The 17,416-nt window shown below is 39.5% G+C and overlaps 1 protein-coding gene across 5 annotated transcripts in view; it reads right to left on the reverse strand.

Annotated features, from left to right (window-relative positions):
- Positions 1 to 17,416, reverse strand: part of rbm10 (RNA binding motif protein 10) — a 367,172-nt gene that overhangs the window by 205,251 nt on the left and 144,505 nt on the right. For all 5 annotated transcript variants that reach the window (XM_039773885.1, XM_039773884.1, XM_039773886.1 and 2 more), the window contains one exon: positions 14,979 to 15,065. In XM_039773885.1, coding sequence (XP_039629819.1) covers positions 14,979 to 15,065 — 87 coding nt within the window. The remainder of the gene's footprint in view (positions 1 to 14,978; positions 15,066 to 17,416) is intronic.

The following is a 17,416-nucleotide window of genomic DNA, read 5'->3' on the forward strand; positions in this document are numbered from 1 at the left end:
GGTTTTATATCGAAATTCTACGCGTAATGGTCATAACTGGAAGCTGTTTTCTCCATTTACTGTAATGGAGATGAGCTTCAACGCCGTGGGCGGAGTTTAGTGTGACATCATCACGCCTCCCACGTAATCACGCGTACATAGAAAACCAGGAAGACCTCAAAAGCGCTGAAGAAAACATGCATTATATAATTGAGAAGGCAGCGAAACAATAAGAAGCGAGCGAAAGTGACATATACAACCATATTCATGAGTTCTGCTACTTGAAACAAAGCACGATGTAAACCTACACTTTAAATTAAGTTCATAGACAGGCTGCGCTGGCGTTTGTAATTTAGTGCCTGCCCATATAAGGCCGTCCGTCAGCGGCAATCCAATAGCAAACTCCACTAAATATTCACGGGTGAAGGACTGTGCTTATGGAGAGGAAGATGAGATGGTCAGGGTGGTGTTTGACACAAACTCAGCGAAACTGCGAGAGCAAGTTTTAAGTGCCAGGACTAAGGTAACATTAAATACAGCCATGGACATAGCACGAGATGGCACCAGCACAGCTGGGAACCTTCGATGCATGTACACCGGCGGCTCACGTGAACTGGCGCGTGCACAGATAAAAGCAACAGTTCCAAAGAGCGCTGAACAAAAACCGAATTACACAATTGAAAAGGCAGCAAAAAATATGAAGCGTCTGATACAAGCATATTCATAAATCCAGCTACTGCGGAAACAAAGCACACGGTGGAAAAAGTCAATGTCCGCTAAAGGAAGACAGTGTAAAAAACCCGTGCATGCAGTGTGTCAGGTCTCAGATAAAGAAGAAGGCGAGCTGTTTATTGATGCAGTAAGAAGCGAATCGATGAATGAAACCTGTCATCTTTACAGCGATTGACAAACACGGAATGTAACTTGAACACAACACATCCTACAAATACGAACCTGATTGAAAGAAATAATGATAATCAAATCCTTGATGACAGCAACACTCAGTAACACTCACAAAACAAATACTGTATATTGACAGTCATGTTACGTTATTTTTAAAATGTTCCCTTTTCTTTTCTAGCTTTTTAACACACTACTTCTCGCGATCTGCGGGTATATATATATGTATATATATATCCCGATCTACATACTCGAATAATGGATACTTTATTAGCCATCAATGATTGTTTTGGTAAAGCCATACTCAGTGTATTCATTAGATGAGCGGTAAAAAGTAAGAGCGAGGGAGGATGACTTATTGAGGCATGCAGGCTGTAGTGCGTCAACTCTATCTGAATTGCGATCACATTTGAAAAAATATATCTTTTCAAGTTCTATTTAGTCCATATGTGTCAAACTCAAGGGCGCGGCCACATCCGCCCCGGTGTAATTATATCCGGCCCGAGATCATTTTATATACTGTATTATTGTTATTAATGGCCGGGTATATGAAGCTGGTAACACAATAAACTACAGATCCCATAATGCAATGCGCTTCAGCTGCCTTGCAACACTTACCACGTTAATCAAGTCTAGCTTATGATGCTGCAAGTTATTGCGAAGCTAGCTCACCACGATGCTGAAGAAAAGTTGATTCTGAAAATAGAGCCTTTAAAACCGATGGGAGGCTGAGTATATGTTTACTGAACCCGTGTGTCTCATTTGTGGAGCTAATGTGGCTGTAATTACAGAATTTAATCTAAGGCGGTACTATGAGACAAAACATCAGGGTAACCTGAATGCAATGCAGAAGATACAGAAAGCAGAAGAATTAAATAAGAATCTGACACTTCAGCGGACGTTTTACCCGTGCACAATCACAAAGTGATTTCAAGTGAAGCTGCTTTTATGGGAGACACAAATGCACCAGTGCAACCCTGTTGCCAAGTAATGTTAAACCAAGTCGTCACTACGGTGTTCCCAAATCGCACTTTGCTGATAAACTGGCGCACTGAGTTTGCACGGCGCTTTGGTGACTTTGAAGAACAAAAAGTCCGTCTACATGCGGCTCGAACCTTGTGCATGTTTGGTAGCACATATCTGTGTGAGAAGCTCTTCTCAGTGATAAAGACTAACAAAACAGCACACAGGAGTCGCCTCACTGATGAGCACCTGCAATCCATCCTGAGAATCTCCACAACACAGAACCTCACACCAAACATAAACGAACCTGTTGCCAAAAAAGATGCCAGGCGTCCAGCTCTAAAATGACATATGAGCAAAGACAACTGAATGATTTGATTTGTTATTGCTGAAAGGAACACATTTTATTTATATTTCCAGGTTTTGTTATGCAGCATGTTCATATTTGAATTTGTATAATTTTGACAGGATATATTTTTATGGAGAGCAAAATCTTTTGGGATATTTAAAATCTAAGTTTATTTTTATATAAAATTACATAAGAGTAAAGAAATTTGAATGTTTGTTCTTTTAACGTTTACTTTATTTCTAACTTGTATAATTTAGACAGGATATATTTTTATGGAGAGCAAAATATTATAAGTTGTTTAAGTTTTGAGTTGATTTATTCAGGAATAATATTCCTGTCTGTTTTACCATTCCTACCAAAGATATTTCTGTCGACTAAATAAAAATTCCTTCTATTTAAAATTTAAATAGAACTTGAACAAATACGATAGTTCATAATATCCACGCAGACTTGCACGTAAGAGCGGGAGTTATCCGTTTTAACAAGCAGCGTATTGCACTGATCTGAAATAGCTGTGTGTGTATATATGTAGATATGTATGTATATGTATATATATGTATTTGTGTGTATATATGTGTGTGTATGTATGTATGTGTGTATATGTATGTATGTATATATGTAGATATATATATGTGTATGTATATATGTGTATATATGTGTATATGTATAGATATTTATATATATATGTTTGTGTGTGTCTATAAATAAATAAATATATATACATGTATATATATGTGTGTATATATATATATATATATATACAGTGGTGTGAAAAACTATTTGCCCCCTTCCTGATTTCTTATTCTTTTGCATGTTTGTCACACAAAATGTTTCTGATCATCAAACACATTTAACCATTAGTCAAATATAACACAAGTAAACACAAAATGCAGTTTTAAATGATGGTCTTTATTATTTAGGGAGAAAAAATCCAAACCTACATGGCCCTGTGTGAAAAGTAATTGCCCCTGAACCTAATAACTGGTTGGGCCACCCTTAGCATAATAACTGCAATCAAGCGTTTGCGATAATTTGCAATGAGTCTTTTACAGCGCTCTGGAGGAATTTTGGCCCACTCATCTTTGCAGAATTGTTGTAATTCAGCTTTATTTGAGGGTTTTCTAGCATGAACAGCCTTTTTAAGGTCATGCCATAGCATCTCAATTGGATTCAGGTCAGGACTTTGACTAGGCCACTCCAAAGTCTTCATTTTGTTTTCTTCAGCCATTCAGAGGTGGATTTGCTGGTGTGTTTTGGGTCATTGTCCTGTTGCAGCACCCAAGATCGCTTCAGCTTGAGTTGACGAACAGATGGCCGGACATTCTCCTTCAGGATTTTTGGTAGGCGGTAGAATTCATGGTTCCATCTATCACAGCAAACCTTCCAGGTCCTGAAGCAGCAAAACAACCCCAGACCATCACACTACCACCACCATATTTTACTGTTGGTATGATGTTCTTTTCTGAAATGCTGTGTTCCTTTTCGCCAGATGTAACGGGACATTTGCCTTCCAAAAAGTTCAACTTTTGTCTCATCAGTTCACACGGTATTTTCCCAAAAGTCTTGGCAATCATTGAGATGTTTCTTAGCAAAATTGAGACGAGCCCCTAATGTTCTTTTTGCTTAACAGTGGTTTGCGTCTTGAAAATCTGCCATGCAGGCCGTTTTTGCCCAGTCTCTTTCTTATGGTGGAGTCGTGAACACTGACCTTAATTGAGGCAAGTGAGGCGTGCAGTTCTTTAGACGTTGTCCTGGGGTCTTTTGTGACCTCTCGGATGAGTCGTCTCTGCGCTCTTGGGGTAATTTTGGTTGGCCAGCCACTCCTGGGAAGGATCACCACTGTTCCATGTTGCTGCCATTTGTGGATAATGGCTCTCACTGTGGTTCCCTGAGTCCCAAAGCTTTAGAAATGGCTTTATAACCTTTACCAGACTGATAGATCTCAATTACTTCTGTTCTCATTTGTTCCTGAATTTCTTTGGAACTTGGCATGATGTCCAGCTTTTGAGGTGCTTTTGGTCTACTTATCTGTGTCAGGCAGCTCCTATTTAAGCGATTTCTTGATTGAAACAGGTGTGGCAGTAATCAGGCCTGGAAATTGAACTCAGGTGTGATACACCACAGTTAGGTTATTTTTTAACAAGGGGCAATTACTTTTTCACACAGGGCCATGTAGGTTTGGATTTTTTCTCCCTAAATAATAAAACCATCATTTAAAACTGCATTTTGTTTTTACTTGTGTTATATTTGACTAATGGTTAAATGTGTTTGATGATCAGAAACATTTTGTGTGACAAACATGCAAAAGAATAAGAAATCAGGAAGGGGCAAATAGTTTTCACACCACTGTATATGTATATATATATATATATATATATATATATATGAATGACAACAACACTCATCACTCACAACAGTGACAAAACAATTACATTGACAATCATGTTACGTTATTTTCAAAATGTTTCCTTTTCTTTTCATTTGCTTCTTTAACACACTAATTCTCCGCTTGAGCTGGTATATTTTAGTAGTATATATATATATATATATATATCTATATCTCTATATACTGTGTATATATATATATATATATATATATATATATATATATATATATATATATATATATATATATATATATATATATATATATATATATATATATATACACACACACACACACACACATATACATATATACATATACACACAGTAATCCCTCCTCGATCGCGGGGGTTGCGTTCCAGAACCCCCCGCGATAGATGAAAATCCTGAAGTAGAAACCATATGTTTGTATAGTTATTTTTATATATTTTAAGCCCTTATAAACTCTCCCACACTGTTTACATTATAGACATTATATAACACCCTTTAGTCAAAAGTTTAAACTGTGCTCCATGACAAGACAGAGATGACAGTTCTTTCTCACAATTAAAAGAAAGCAAATATATCTTTTCTTCAAAGGAGTGTCTGCATCAGGAGAAGACAATTTAAGAAAGAGCGCGAGCGCTCGCAAAGAAAAAGCGAAACAATCAAAAAATCAATACGTGTCCTTTTCAGTTTGCCAAAGCACCGAAATAAAGCAGCATTTCTCAGAGGAGCGTCAGAATCTTCTAAGCAAACAGCCTCTGTGCAAACAGCCCCTCTGCTCACATCTCCTCCGTCAGGCGCAGAGAACGTCCGAGAGAGAGAGTGAGATTAAAGCAACAATCAAAAAATCAATACGTGTGCTTTTGTGCTTTTAAATATGCCGAGCACCGCAATACAGCGACATTTTTTAGAGGAGCGTCAGTATCTTTTAAGCAAACAGCCTCTGTGCAAACAGCACCTCTGCTCACACCCCCTCCGTCAGGCGCAAAGAAAATGTCGAAGAGGGTGAGAGAGAGGCAGAGACAAGCAAACAATCAAGCAGTCAAAAGAATAATCAAGCATATCTTATAGCATTGAGGAGTTTTAGTTAATATGTAATACATCCTCTGATTGGGTAGCTTCTAAGCCATCTGCCAATAGCGTCCCTTGTTTGAATTCAACTGGTCAAACAAACTGAGGAAGCATGTACCATAAAAATTAAAAGAAAGTGTCCGCAGAAATCCGCGAACCAGTGAAAAATCCGTAATATATATTTAGATATGCTTACATTTAAAATCCGCGATAGAGTGAAGCCCATGAAACTCGAAGCTTAGCGATATAGCGAGGGATTTCTGTATATATATATATATATATATATATAGCGCAAAAATACCTAGCAGCTTGCAGTGGAGAAGTAAAAAGAAAAGGAAACATTTTAATAATAACGTAACATAATTGACAATGTAATTGTTATCTCATTGTAATGAGTGTTGCTGGCATATATATATATACACACACACACATAGTACATACATGTGTAAATATATACACACACACATATACTATGGGATGCCAAACAGGCAAATACATTGATTTTCTGAATATATAAAGTCGGCTTCAGAATATATAAAGTCAAAACTTGAATATGTAAAGTCAGCATCAGAATATATAAATTAATTACCGCAAGTCAAAACTTGAATATATAAAGTCAACGTCGGTATATATAAAGTCAAACCTGTTTCTGAATATATAAAGTCAAAAGTTGAAAATATAAAGTCATCACTGGAATATCTAAAGTCAAAACCTGAATATATAAAGTCAGCGTCGGAATATATAAAGTCATTCCTGATTATATAAAGTCAACATCGGAGTATATAAACTCATTCCTGAATATATAAAGTCAAATTCAAAATATATTGATTGAAACGACTCTGAACTGAACTAAGTTAACAAAAACGTATTCAGAAAAATAAATAAAAAAAAAACACTGTTCGGTTAATGTTTTGAAAATGATGCAAGTGCCCTGCCCAGGATTGGTTCCTGCCTTACGCCCAGTGTTGGCTGGGATTGGCTCCAGCAGACCACCGTGACCCTGTAGTCGGATTGAATGTGTTGGGAAATGGATGTATATTCCAGCGCTGACTTTGTATATTCCGACGCTGACTTTATATATTGAAGTTTTGACTTTATATATTCCAGCGCTTACTTTATATATTCAAGTTTTGACTTTATTCCGACAGTGACTTTATATAATCAAGTTTTGCCTTTATATATTCGGGAATGACTTTATATATACAAGTTTTGACTTTATATAGTTAAATTTAGTCATCATTGCATAACTTTTTCTTTACCATAGAAATTTAAAGACTAAATTCAACTTCCATTCCTACCAAAGATATTTCTGGGGACTAAATAGAACCTACTTATATCCAAATTCGAGCTATTGAGCTATCGCCTGCCTGCCTGAATAAGTCACCGTCGCTTCGCTCTTAATGTTTTACCGTTCATTTAATCATGGCCAGTGGTGGAAAAATTATAAAATGGAAGGAGGATTACACTGAGTATGGCTTTACCAAAACAATTATTGATGGCGAATTGATTATTCATAAAGCTTCAATTGGTAATCTGTTTTTCTGTGTTAACCTCATATTTTTTTATACTTCTTCTCAAACCAAGAGGGTGCAAGGGTAAAATGAATCGGGAAGTGCTGATCAATGTAATTGGTGTACCAGGAAATCATGCATTGATAGAAGTTCCCTTTTGTTTGGAATGCAAAGTGTGATTAAATGCATTATTTTTTAACGCGTTATGGAGCACATGCATCGAAGCTTCTCAGCTGTGCTTGTGCTAAGAAAAGGAAAATTTTCAAAATAATGTAACACGATTATCAATGTAACCTTTTGTAAGTAGTGCCTGGAGGATTCAGTGTGGAGAAACTCTAGCGACAGCGTGTGTATTAACTTGTGGATTTTTCTGTGAGTATTTGGTGGCAGCGTCACAAAGTTTCCTCAAGACGGCATTAGCTGCAGAGCTCAGCTCACAGTGAAATGAGGTGAATGGGAGGGGAGATGATGACAGTCCCCCACAAACACAGTCTCTCGGAATTTGCATAAGCACAGCCCTTCACCTGCAATTTTAACTTAGTTACAAAGTGATCAAAACTCTCGTTCATATCCTGCGTCCTCTCATTAAACTTGTATCCCGCATTACCCGTGGGCATGACAAAACGCCAACGGCAGCCTGTTTATGAACTTAATTTAAACTTTAGGTTTACACCGGGCTTTGTTTCTGAAGTAGCAGCACTCATGAATATGGTTGTATATGTCACTCGCTCACTTCTTATTGTTTCGCTGCCTTCTCAATTATATAATGCATGTTTTCTTCAGCGCTTTTTGGAGCTCTTCCTGGTTTTCTACGTACTGCGTTGATAGTCAGTTCACGTGATTATGTCACACGAAACTCCGCGCCCCACGGCTTTCGGGCTCAACTCCATTACAGTAAATGGAGAAAAATAGCTTCCGGTTATGACCATTACGCGTAGAATGAAACCTGCCCAACTTTTGTAAGGAAGCTGTAAGGAATGAGCCTGCCAAATTTCAGCCTTCTACCTAGTACTGCCTTAAAAGTTTTATTAAGAAGAAAATTTAATCTTTTTAAACTGAAGGAAAATATACCAATAATTATTTGTTAAGGATCTCTTTGTATACCACATTGTGAGTTAGGCCCTCCGGTTGTAATATGACCAAGCTGAACTTACTCTTAAGCATGCAAATACAGTTGGCCATGTGAACAGTAATCTTGTTTCAAATCTCACCGCTTGGATTGCTGCTGTCATAATCGGTTTTAGTTTCATGGTTTGTTACAATTATGACAGTATTCGTAGGACTTGTGTTGAAGTAACATTAAGCATCTGTCAAGCGTTGTAAGTATGCAACCAGTTTCATCGATAACTTCAAATCCAGCTTTTGAGAGTTTAAACATTCATAAACATCAAAGGGTCTACTACTGAAATTGTCACCTGTGAATCTAAGATGTTTAAGAGGCATTGGCGGTTGTCCAAAGGTGTAAAATATTTGGCCATTTCGGTACACTTGAAAGTGACAACCAAACAATTCAGCGGCAGCCATCAACTCGCATGCAGATGCATAGGTGAAGGGCTTAAGCATTTCACTCCTCTAGTGCTTCTGTGTAGTATAATTATCTCCTGTACCATCATCAGTCCACACCTTGAACCTGTCCCAGTCATTCAATATATAAGACACAATGTTTCTCCAGATATCAAGAGTTAGCGTGATATGGCCGTGCAGTATGTAACAAAGAGAATGGAAAAGATAGGTGCCATCTCTGGGCATGGAAACCACTCGGTAAGTGACAGTTCTTTGATCGATGGTGGTCACCTCGATAGACATGTTAATGCGGGTACGGTTGGAATGATAAAGGAAATGGGTACCTGAACAATGTAAAGTCTAAAATACCTACACAATAAGTAGAATCGTAATAAATGAACAATAAAACAGCGGAGAAGCCGTGGATTAAATAAAAAGGCTGTAGTTATCAGCAGGAAGATGTGAATCCCGTGGCGAAGCAAGGAAGGGAATGTAGAGACTGGAGCGACGGACGGCCTTATATAGGCATGCAGCCAACAACATATTAACTAAAACTCCTCAATGCTATAAGATATGCATCCCGCGCGGAGCTTGATTGTTTGCTTGTCTCTGCCTCTCTCTCACCCTCTCTGACATTCTCTGCGCCTGACGGAGGGGCTGTTTGCTTAAAAGATACTGACGCTCCTCTAAAAAAATGCCGCTTTATTGCGGTGCTCGGCATATTTAAAAGCACAAAAGCACACGTATTGATTTTTTGATTGTTGCTTTAATCTCTCTCTCTCTGGCGTTCTCTAAGCCTGACAGAGGAGATGTGAGCAGAGGGCTGTTTGCACAGAGGCTGTTTGCTTAGAAGATACGGACGCTCCTCTAAAAAAAATGCCGGCAAACTTAAAAGCACACGTATTGATTTTTTGATTGTTTGCTTTTCTTTGCAAGCGCTCTCTCTCTCCCTCTGAAATTCTCTGCTCCTGAAGAGAAGAAGATCTATTTGCATTCTTTTAATTGTGAGAAAGAACTGTCATCTCTGTCTTGTCATGGAGGACAGTTTAAACTTTTGACTAAAGGGTGTTATTTCATGTCTAGAGGGCTCTAATAATGTTAACAGTGTGGGAGAGTTTATAAGGGCTTAAAATATATAAAAATAACTACACAAACATATGGTTTCTACTTCGCGGATTTTCGTCTATCGCGGGGGGTTCTGGAACGCAACCCCCGCGATCGAGGAGGGATTACTGTACATCGGTTTTGGTTAGCGCAGGGAAGCCACCTACCAAATTTCGTGAAGATGGGGTCAGCTTTCTACCTACATGGGAAGTTGGAAAATTAGTGACGTTGGAAAGTTCAATATGGCAGCTGACAGTGGCGTCATACCATCGAAATAAGTACGTACATCGGTTTCGGTTAGCGCAGGCAAGCCGCCTACCAAATTTTGTGAAGATGGGGCCATAAATAAGAAAGTTCAACATGGCGAACGTTGTCAACTGTTATGACCGTTACGCGTAGAATTTCAAAATGAAACCTGCTTAACTTTTGTAAGTAAGCTGTAAGGAATGAACCTGCGAAATTTCAGCCTTCTACCTACACGGGAAGTTGGAAAATTAGTGACGTTGGAAAGTTCAATATGGCGGCCGACAGTGGCGTCATACCATCGAAATAAGAACGTACATCGGTTTCGGTTAGCGCAGGGAAGCAGCCTACCAAATTTCGTGAAGATGGGGCCATAATTAAGAAAGTTCAACATGGCGGATGTTGTCGACCGTTATTGACCGTTACGTGTAGAATTTCAAAATGAAACCTGCTTAACTTTTGTAAGTAAGCTGTAAGGAATAAGCCTGACAAATTTCAGCCTTCTACCTACATGGGAAGTTGGAGAATTAGTGATGAGTCAGTGAGTGAGTGAGTGAGGGTTTTGCCTTTTATTAGTATAGATTATAACCGAAGAAAAAGAAAGCAGGTTACGGTAGGTTGTTAATATGACAGCTTGCGTGGTGCAATGGTAAGAAGTGCTGACTCCCAATCAAGAGGTTGCTGGTTCGATACTGGCTGCTTCCCAAATTTACAGTTTTTCTTAATATTTAATAATAAAAATATATATATGATTTGCATCTGTAACAGCCAGTGTAAATTTACAGTATTTGTCAAAGTTAGCTTTTTTTCCCCAATTTTATTCTTTTACTCACGTTCACGCACCCAAACCCTCCCCCCAACATTACACCAGCCCCGATCTGATGCTGTTTTCAGATAAAGACGTGGCATATCAAACAAACCTTTTTTGTTATAACACCTCTTTATTTGAAAACAGTGTCAGATCTTCTGCGTGAATGAGACTAGGAAAACTGGACGGGGGAGTAAGTGGTGTGCATGACTGAGAATGATTTTGGATGATTTTTTTTATTCAGTTTTGTACATGAGTGTCCCTGCTCACGCTGAATTAGTATACAACTTCTGGTCCATGATGTCAAAGCCACACACAAAAAAAAGACATAGGTATACAGGCAGTCCCCGGGTTACGTACGAGATAGGGAATGTAGGTTTGTACTTAAGTTGAATTTGTACGCAAGTCGGAACAGGTACATTACTTTAATAAATGCCATTGTTGACCAACTGTAACCAAGTGCTCTGCCAATGAATGATGGAGTTTCACCTCTCTCTGACCTTTTTATTATTTCTACTTTATTTTCAATTGTGATGGTTTTTCTCTTCTTTACTGTATCACCAGCATTTGCATCAGATTTGTGTTTCAGAGACATTCTTGAAGGGTGAAGGCAATAGGCTAAGATGAGCTCTTCTGCACAGCGCTATATAGTACATGCTATCACAGCAGGAAGGAACCCGTCAACACGTCTGATGTACTGACAAGAGATAACTTCCTGCGCAACAGGCTTGCTATTGAGAATGACTCGGGGCGGTGAGGGGGGTTCATCACCAGCCCACTTCACAGTCCCCTCCACTACAGTGCCTGCAGCGTCCGCCCACCAAGAATGAACACGGCGCATTCAAAGGCGGGTAGTGATTCGCCCAGCCCCAATTCAACAGGCAGCCATCCGAGGCACACTACAATGCTACCCCCACCGCCCCATTCAGCCACAACTGGGTTACTGCTTGCAGCATTACCAGCCGTGTGTGCTGAGCAAGCAGTGAAACACTCCCCTCCGCTCCATCCAGCCTGTGTCCAGTCAGGAGCACTAGCTGCAGCAGCGTAGTGGGTGGGCAGCGAACCATCGTCCTGCACATGAGCGATTGTTGTGGTCACGGTGACTATGGACCACGGGTCACCACTTACTGCTGGGAGCCACCTGTGGGACACTACACTGCGCAAGCAGCGAAATCGCCCCCTCCATCCACTGCTTACAGCATTCCCAGGCTGAAGATGACGGAGCGGCAGTTACTGAGGCACATGCGTTGCAGCTGTGTCCTCGTTCGTAAGTCATAGGTCGGATGTCCGTAACCTGGGGATTACCTGTATATGCGATTTGGAATAATTTATTTTATGACGTGTGTAGTACATTTCGAAAAATAATGTTACACTAATGTTCATTCGTATACCTTCATGTGGTTGTGGTCAGTGACCATGTATTTTTTTTTTCTCCAGTCTTGCCCAGTCTCCACATTTTGGTACATGGTGGTGATTCTTTTGTACTCCAGGAGATGCACAGGACAGAATAGTACAGAGAGGTCAGTTCCACGCTATATACAATCACCAATTTCAAATGTTAACAGTTCCCACACACCCAAGGGCCATCCTTCCTACTGAGAAAAGAAGAGTGTTTATGGCTCACCTTGCAGAGGAACTTAGTCGTTGCTTCTTACAAGAAAAGACAATGGAAAAAGAAAAGAGGATGCGACGTTGACCAGCTTCTGTTCCAAGACCTCCGCTTCCCCCAGGAAAGAAAGTTTAGTGTCAAGTGCTCCTTCAGTGTAATAGGAACCACAGCATAGAGGTGTGTGTACATTGCAACAGGTACACATGTCGTAAATGTAGGAAGAACGGTCCTTGGGTGTGTAGGAACCGTTAACTTCACTCCAAGATAAACCACTTGAGCAATGAAAACCTTCTTTGCGAATTGAAACTGTGGTGGTGGGAAGGGGTATGGGATACCAGGTTGCTTGCTGCTTGTGTTGATCGACACATTTACAACACAAAAGACGCTGACAGAGAGGTGCAAACGGATTTAAGGTGGGCAGAGATTACAAGTTTTTTCATAGGCTTTGGTAATTCTAGTATTAATCACACCTTCTGATTGCAGGCCGTACTGCAGTCTTCTCTTCGAGGGTTTTACACAACGTGTTCTAGATGGTAGAAAAGTTACACCTTTTGGCACAGTGTGAATGCGTGGTTTACAATAGTCTCTCTCTTGCTCCTGTCCTCACTGTTCCTCAGCCAGGATGGCAACCTTATCTAAACTCCAGCATAGACAAGTATTCCACCTTTTCAGTCCAGCACAGGTGTTCTCTGGAGTAAAGGGATTGTTTCAACCACTCTTGTGGCCACACCTTTGTAGCTATGGGTAGCCAAATTATGGCCAGGATAAGCTGTAGCTTAGTGAGAGCAGTTAGTTAGGGTATTACAAGTGGTTTTATATGGATGAACAGGCATCGTGTCATTGGCTTCTTGGTTGCACATAAGCCCAAACTCTTGCTTGACCACTGGTACAAAGTTCTGTTCATTAATTTTACTCATCCTGGAATTATGGAGTAGAGAGAGATGTCCCTGACTGTTACATGGTCTGGAATTGATCGTTTGGTCAGATAAGGCTGCAGATGCTGCATTCCAAAGGGAAGCCCGGTCAAGCAAAATGAGACTTTTAGCTGTTGATAAGAGTATCTGGCAACAGTATTTTCATCAAGGACTTAGATTACAGCCTGGTAAAAAAAATGGATAATGCCAGTTTGTCCTATAGTATGCCTTCTTGATTATTTTCCAATTTTGCATTACTTTAAGGTTCAATGTTTTTGTTTTCTTCGTCTGCCTGGACTTCTGTACGTACTGACTAGATGCATATAATATGTAAGGAGATGTGCCTTGTGCTTTATAAGGCAAGCCAAAATACTGTATGGCCAATGTGGAAGTTTTCAAATTCTAAATTTTATTTTAAAATAATCATACAGATTAGCTCATTTTATTATTTTTCTTCACAGCCTGTGAGGACTGTGTCTCATCCAAGGTTGGATCCTGCATTGCACTCAAATACAGTTGAGATAATTAATTAATCCAGTTAGATAATGGATGAAGGGCTAGAGGGACAACTGTAGTCCTGTTCTTAGAAACTCGAGGATGAATACAAAGATTTGTTGCTTTATCAGGGCTCTGTAAGGTACTTTATTAAACAGCTAATAACTCACTCTAATGTGTAACAATAAAAAGCAAAACTACTACTACTGGCAGTTGACTGGTCAAATAATCATTCTCTAAAAGCAACACGAATAATTGTATTTGTACTTCTTAATTACGTAATGGCGTAAAATAGCAAAATGAAAGTCGGTTTATTTTTTGCCTCGAAAGCGCAGTGGTATTTTCCAGCATTATTAAACTATATGGGATTTTAAAATAATAAATAATAAGCACAGTACCCATTACTTCCCAAGCAAAATTCAAGCGACAAGAATTTAAATCATTTTTCATTATATTGAAGGTCACTGTGATTCTATATTAAGATGGATTTCTCTACTTATCTGTTCTTTACTTGTAGTCATGAAATGCCTCAAAATGCATGATGATTAGGTGAATTTGTGGACATGCGCTGTTCATTATTCCGTATTACTTTGTCAACTTCAAGGAGAAATTAAAGCATTCTTGTTCTATGGAGTATATATGGATCTAGCATTAAATGGTATAAAAAAAGGAAAGGATCTTTTTATATTTATTTTACATACAGTATTATGTGGAGGTATTGACCCTTGAGCTGCATTTTTATTAATTATGATTAATTTATGATAGTGTATAGCACACTGAAAATGTATTTAAAAAATAACTTGATCTATTAGGTACTGCATCATACATCTGCCAGGTTTCATTTCTACCTTTAACATTTGCATGTTGAAATTTAGAACACTAGATACATAGATGTTTGAACAATATAACACAGAGCTAAAACCGAAAACTGGCTTAATGAAAATAGGGTGTTTTGCTATTTATAATATCATGACTGATTTTTGTGTGTGTTTGTAATTTAGTACTGTCACGTTTAAAATCCTTTTTTAAAAAACATAACACAATCACATACTCCATCCATTCATATACTGCACATCAATACACAAAGGCTTCCACGGAACTTAAATGACGGAATTGAATATTTTATCTAATTGTTATTTAGATTAAAAATGAACAATACCTTATTGCACAGCCAATCCTCACTGGCTTTGGGTTTTGGATCACTGTAGTACATAGACACTTTCTGACCCATTATTGTGAGAGATCTCTGAAAAAAGAACACACAAAATAAGGATTCAAGCAGTGGCAGTCTACAAGGATTTCATGAGAGAGAGAGAGAGAGAGAGAGAGAGAGAGAGAGAGAGAGAGACAGACAGATGAAGTTAATTGGAAACAATGGCCATTTAGCCATCCACATTTAATTCTAGTTGACCTTTCTTAACCTCACAGTCAGAATACTGTATATCAAATAAAAACATATATGCACAAACGGTACTAGAGTTGTATTACTTTGATCCTTCTCTAAACTAATTTTTCTTAGATCTTTACCTTCTATTCTTGAAGTTTATACTGCCTGTTTTTTTAATGCTCTGTCTAAATTGTCCCCTTACAAAGAATGGAACCATTCTCAAAAATTTATTTCCTAATGTGTAAAACCAGGAAAACAACAGACATATGCTGGTTATTGTATTTCAGAATAGACATCTCTCTTTAAAAAATCTTCTCTTAGCTCAATTCATTCAGCAACAATTCTCTCGCAAATCACAAGTCACTTGTTTGAAGATCACAAGATGGGCCCTCTTCTCTCATTTTTGTCACCTGTGTTACCTTAAGGTTCCAAAAACATTTTTTCACATGTTCTTGGATTATCCTAATATGGTTTCTTTTAGGTCCCTATTCACTTATGACCTAACTAAACATCACTATTATCTCCTATATTTCTTTTCACTGATGACTATTCCATTTTTTCTATTTATTACCAAAGAGCACAAGTGTGCTTTTATTCAGGAATATAAGCAAAGAAAAAGAAATCTTTCAAATTACGTGTTATTGGCACTGTGTACAAACTGAAGCCCAACTATCAATCGATACAAAGTAGACATATCCTCTTGGTTGGTGCAGAGGCAAGAACCGCTGTCTCATAATCAAGAGGTTGCAGGTTCAATCCTGTGTCCTTCTCGCATTTACCGTTTTGAGTAGTGAGCTGCTATTACTGTTACTATTATATACTGTTTAAAAAATTACAAGAACACTTTAATTTACTTTAATCAGAGTACAGCATCAAGTCATTGAAGTTAATGGGATATTGACTGGGTCAGTTAAGCTGCAGAGGCGGTTTTTAATCACATTCAGCTGCTTTGGTATTAATGAAATTAACAACAGGTGCATTATAGGACAATAAATAGACGACCTCCAAAACAGGAATGGTTTAACAGATGGAGGCCACTGACATTTTCCCTCCTCATCATTTCTGGCTGTTTTCTCATTAGCTTTGCATTTGGCTAGGTCAGTGTCACTACTCATAGCATGAAGGCGATATTGTGACCCTACCTAGGTTGCAAGGAGGAACAGGATGAGCACTGCCAGAGACCTACAAAATGACCTCCAGCAATCCACTGGTGTGACTGACCAAACAACCAGAAACAGACTTCATGATAGTAGCCTGAGGGCCCAACATCCTCTAGTGGACCCTGTGCTCACTGACTGGCACCATGTAGCTCGATTGATAGCATGAGGCGATACCTGGACCCTACAGAGGTTGCACAGGTAGTCCAACTACTCCAGGATGGCACATCAATACGTGTCATTGCCAGAAGGTTTGCTGTGTCTCCCTGCACAGTCTCAAGGGCATGGAGGAGATTCTAGGAGACAAGCAGTTACTCTAGGAGAGCTGGAGAGGGCCATAGAAGGTCCATAACCCATCAGCAGGACCAGTATCTGCTCCTTTGGGCAAGGAGGAACAGGATGAGCACTGCCAGAGCCCTACAAAATGACCTCCAGCAGGCCACTGGTGTGAATGTCTCTGACCAAACAATCAGAAACAGACTTCATGAGGATTGCCTGAGGGCCCAAATGTCTACTGCGCCCTGTGCTCACTGCACAGCACCGGGGAACTCAATTGGCATTTGCCATAAAATACCAGAATTGGCAGGTCCCGGCTGGTGCCCTGTGCTTTTTTACAGATGAGAGCAGGTTTACCCTGAACACACGTGACAAATCTGAAAGGGTTTAGAGAAGCCGTAGAGAATGTTATGCTGCCTGTAACATCATTCAGCAAGACCGGTATGGTGGTGAGTCAGTAATGGTCCGAAGAGGCAAATCCATAGAGGAATGCACAGACCTCTACAGGCTAGACAACGGCACCTTGACTGCCATTAGGTATCGGGATGAAATCCTTGGACCCGTTGTCACACCCTAAGCTGGTGCAGTGGGTCCTGGGTTTCTCCTGGTGCATGACAATGCCCGAGCCTCATGTGGCGAGAGTATGCAGGCAGTTTCTGAAGGATGAAGTAATTGATACCACTGACTGGCCCCCACGCTCGCCTGACCTAAATCCAATAGAACACTGGGACATTATGTTTCGGTCCATCCGACGCTGCCAGGTTGCACCTCGAACAG

Source organism: Polypterus senegalus, chromosome 13 (genome assembly GCF_016835505.1).
Source record: "Polypterus senegalus isolate Bchr_013 chromosome 13, ASM1683550v1, whole genome shotgun sequence".
Taxonomy (NCBI): domain Eukaryota; kingdom Metazoa; phylum Chordata; class Cladistia; order Polypteriformes; family Polypteridae; genus Polypterus; species Polypterus senegalus.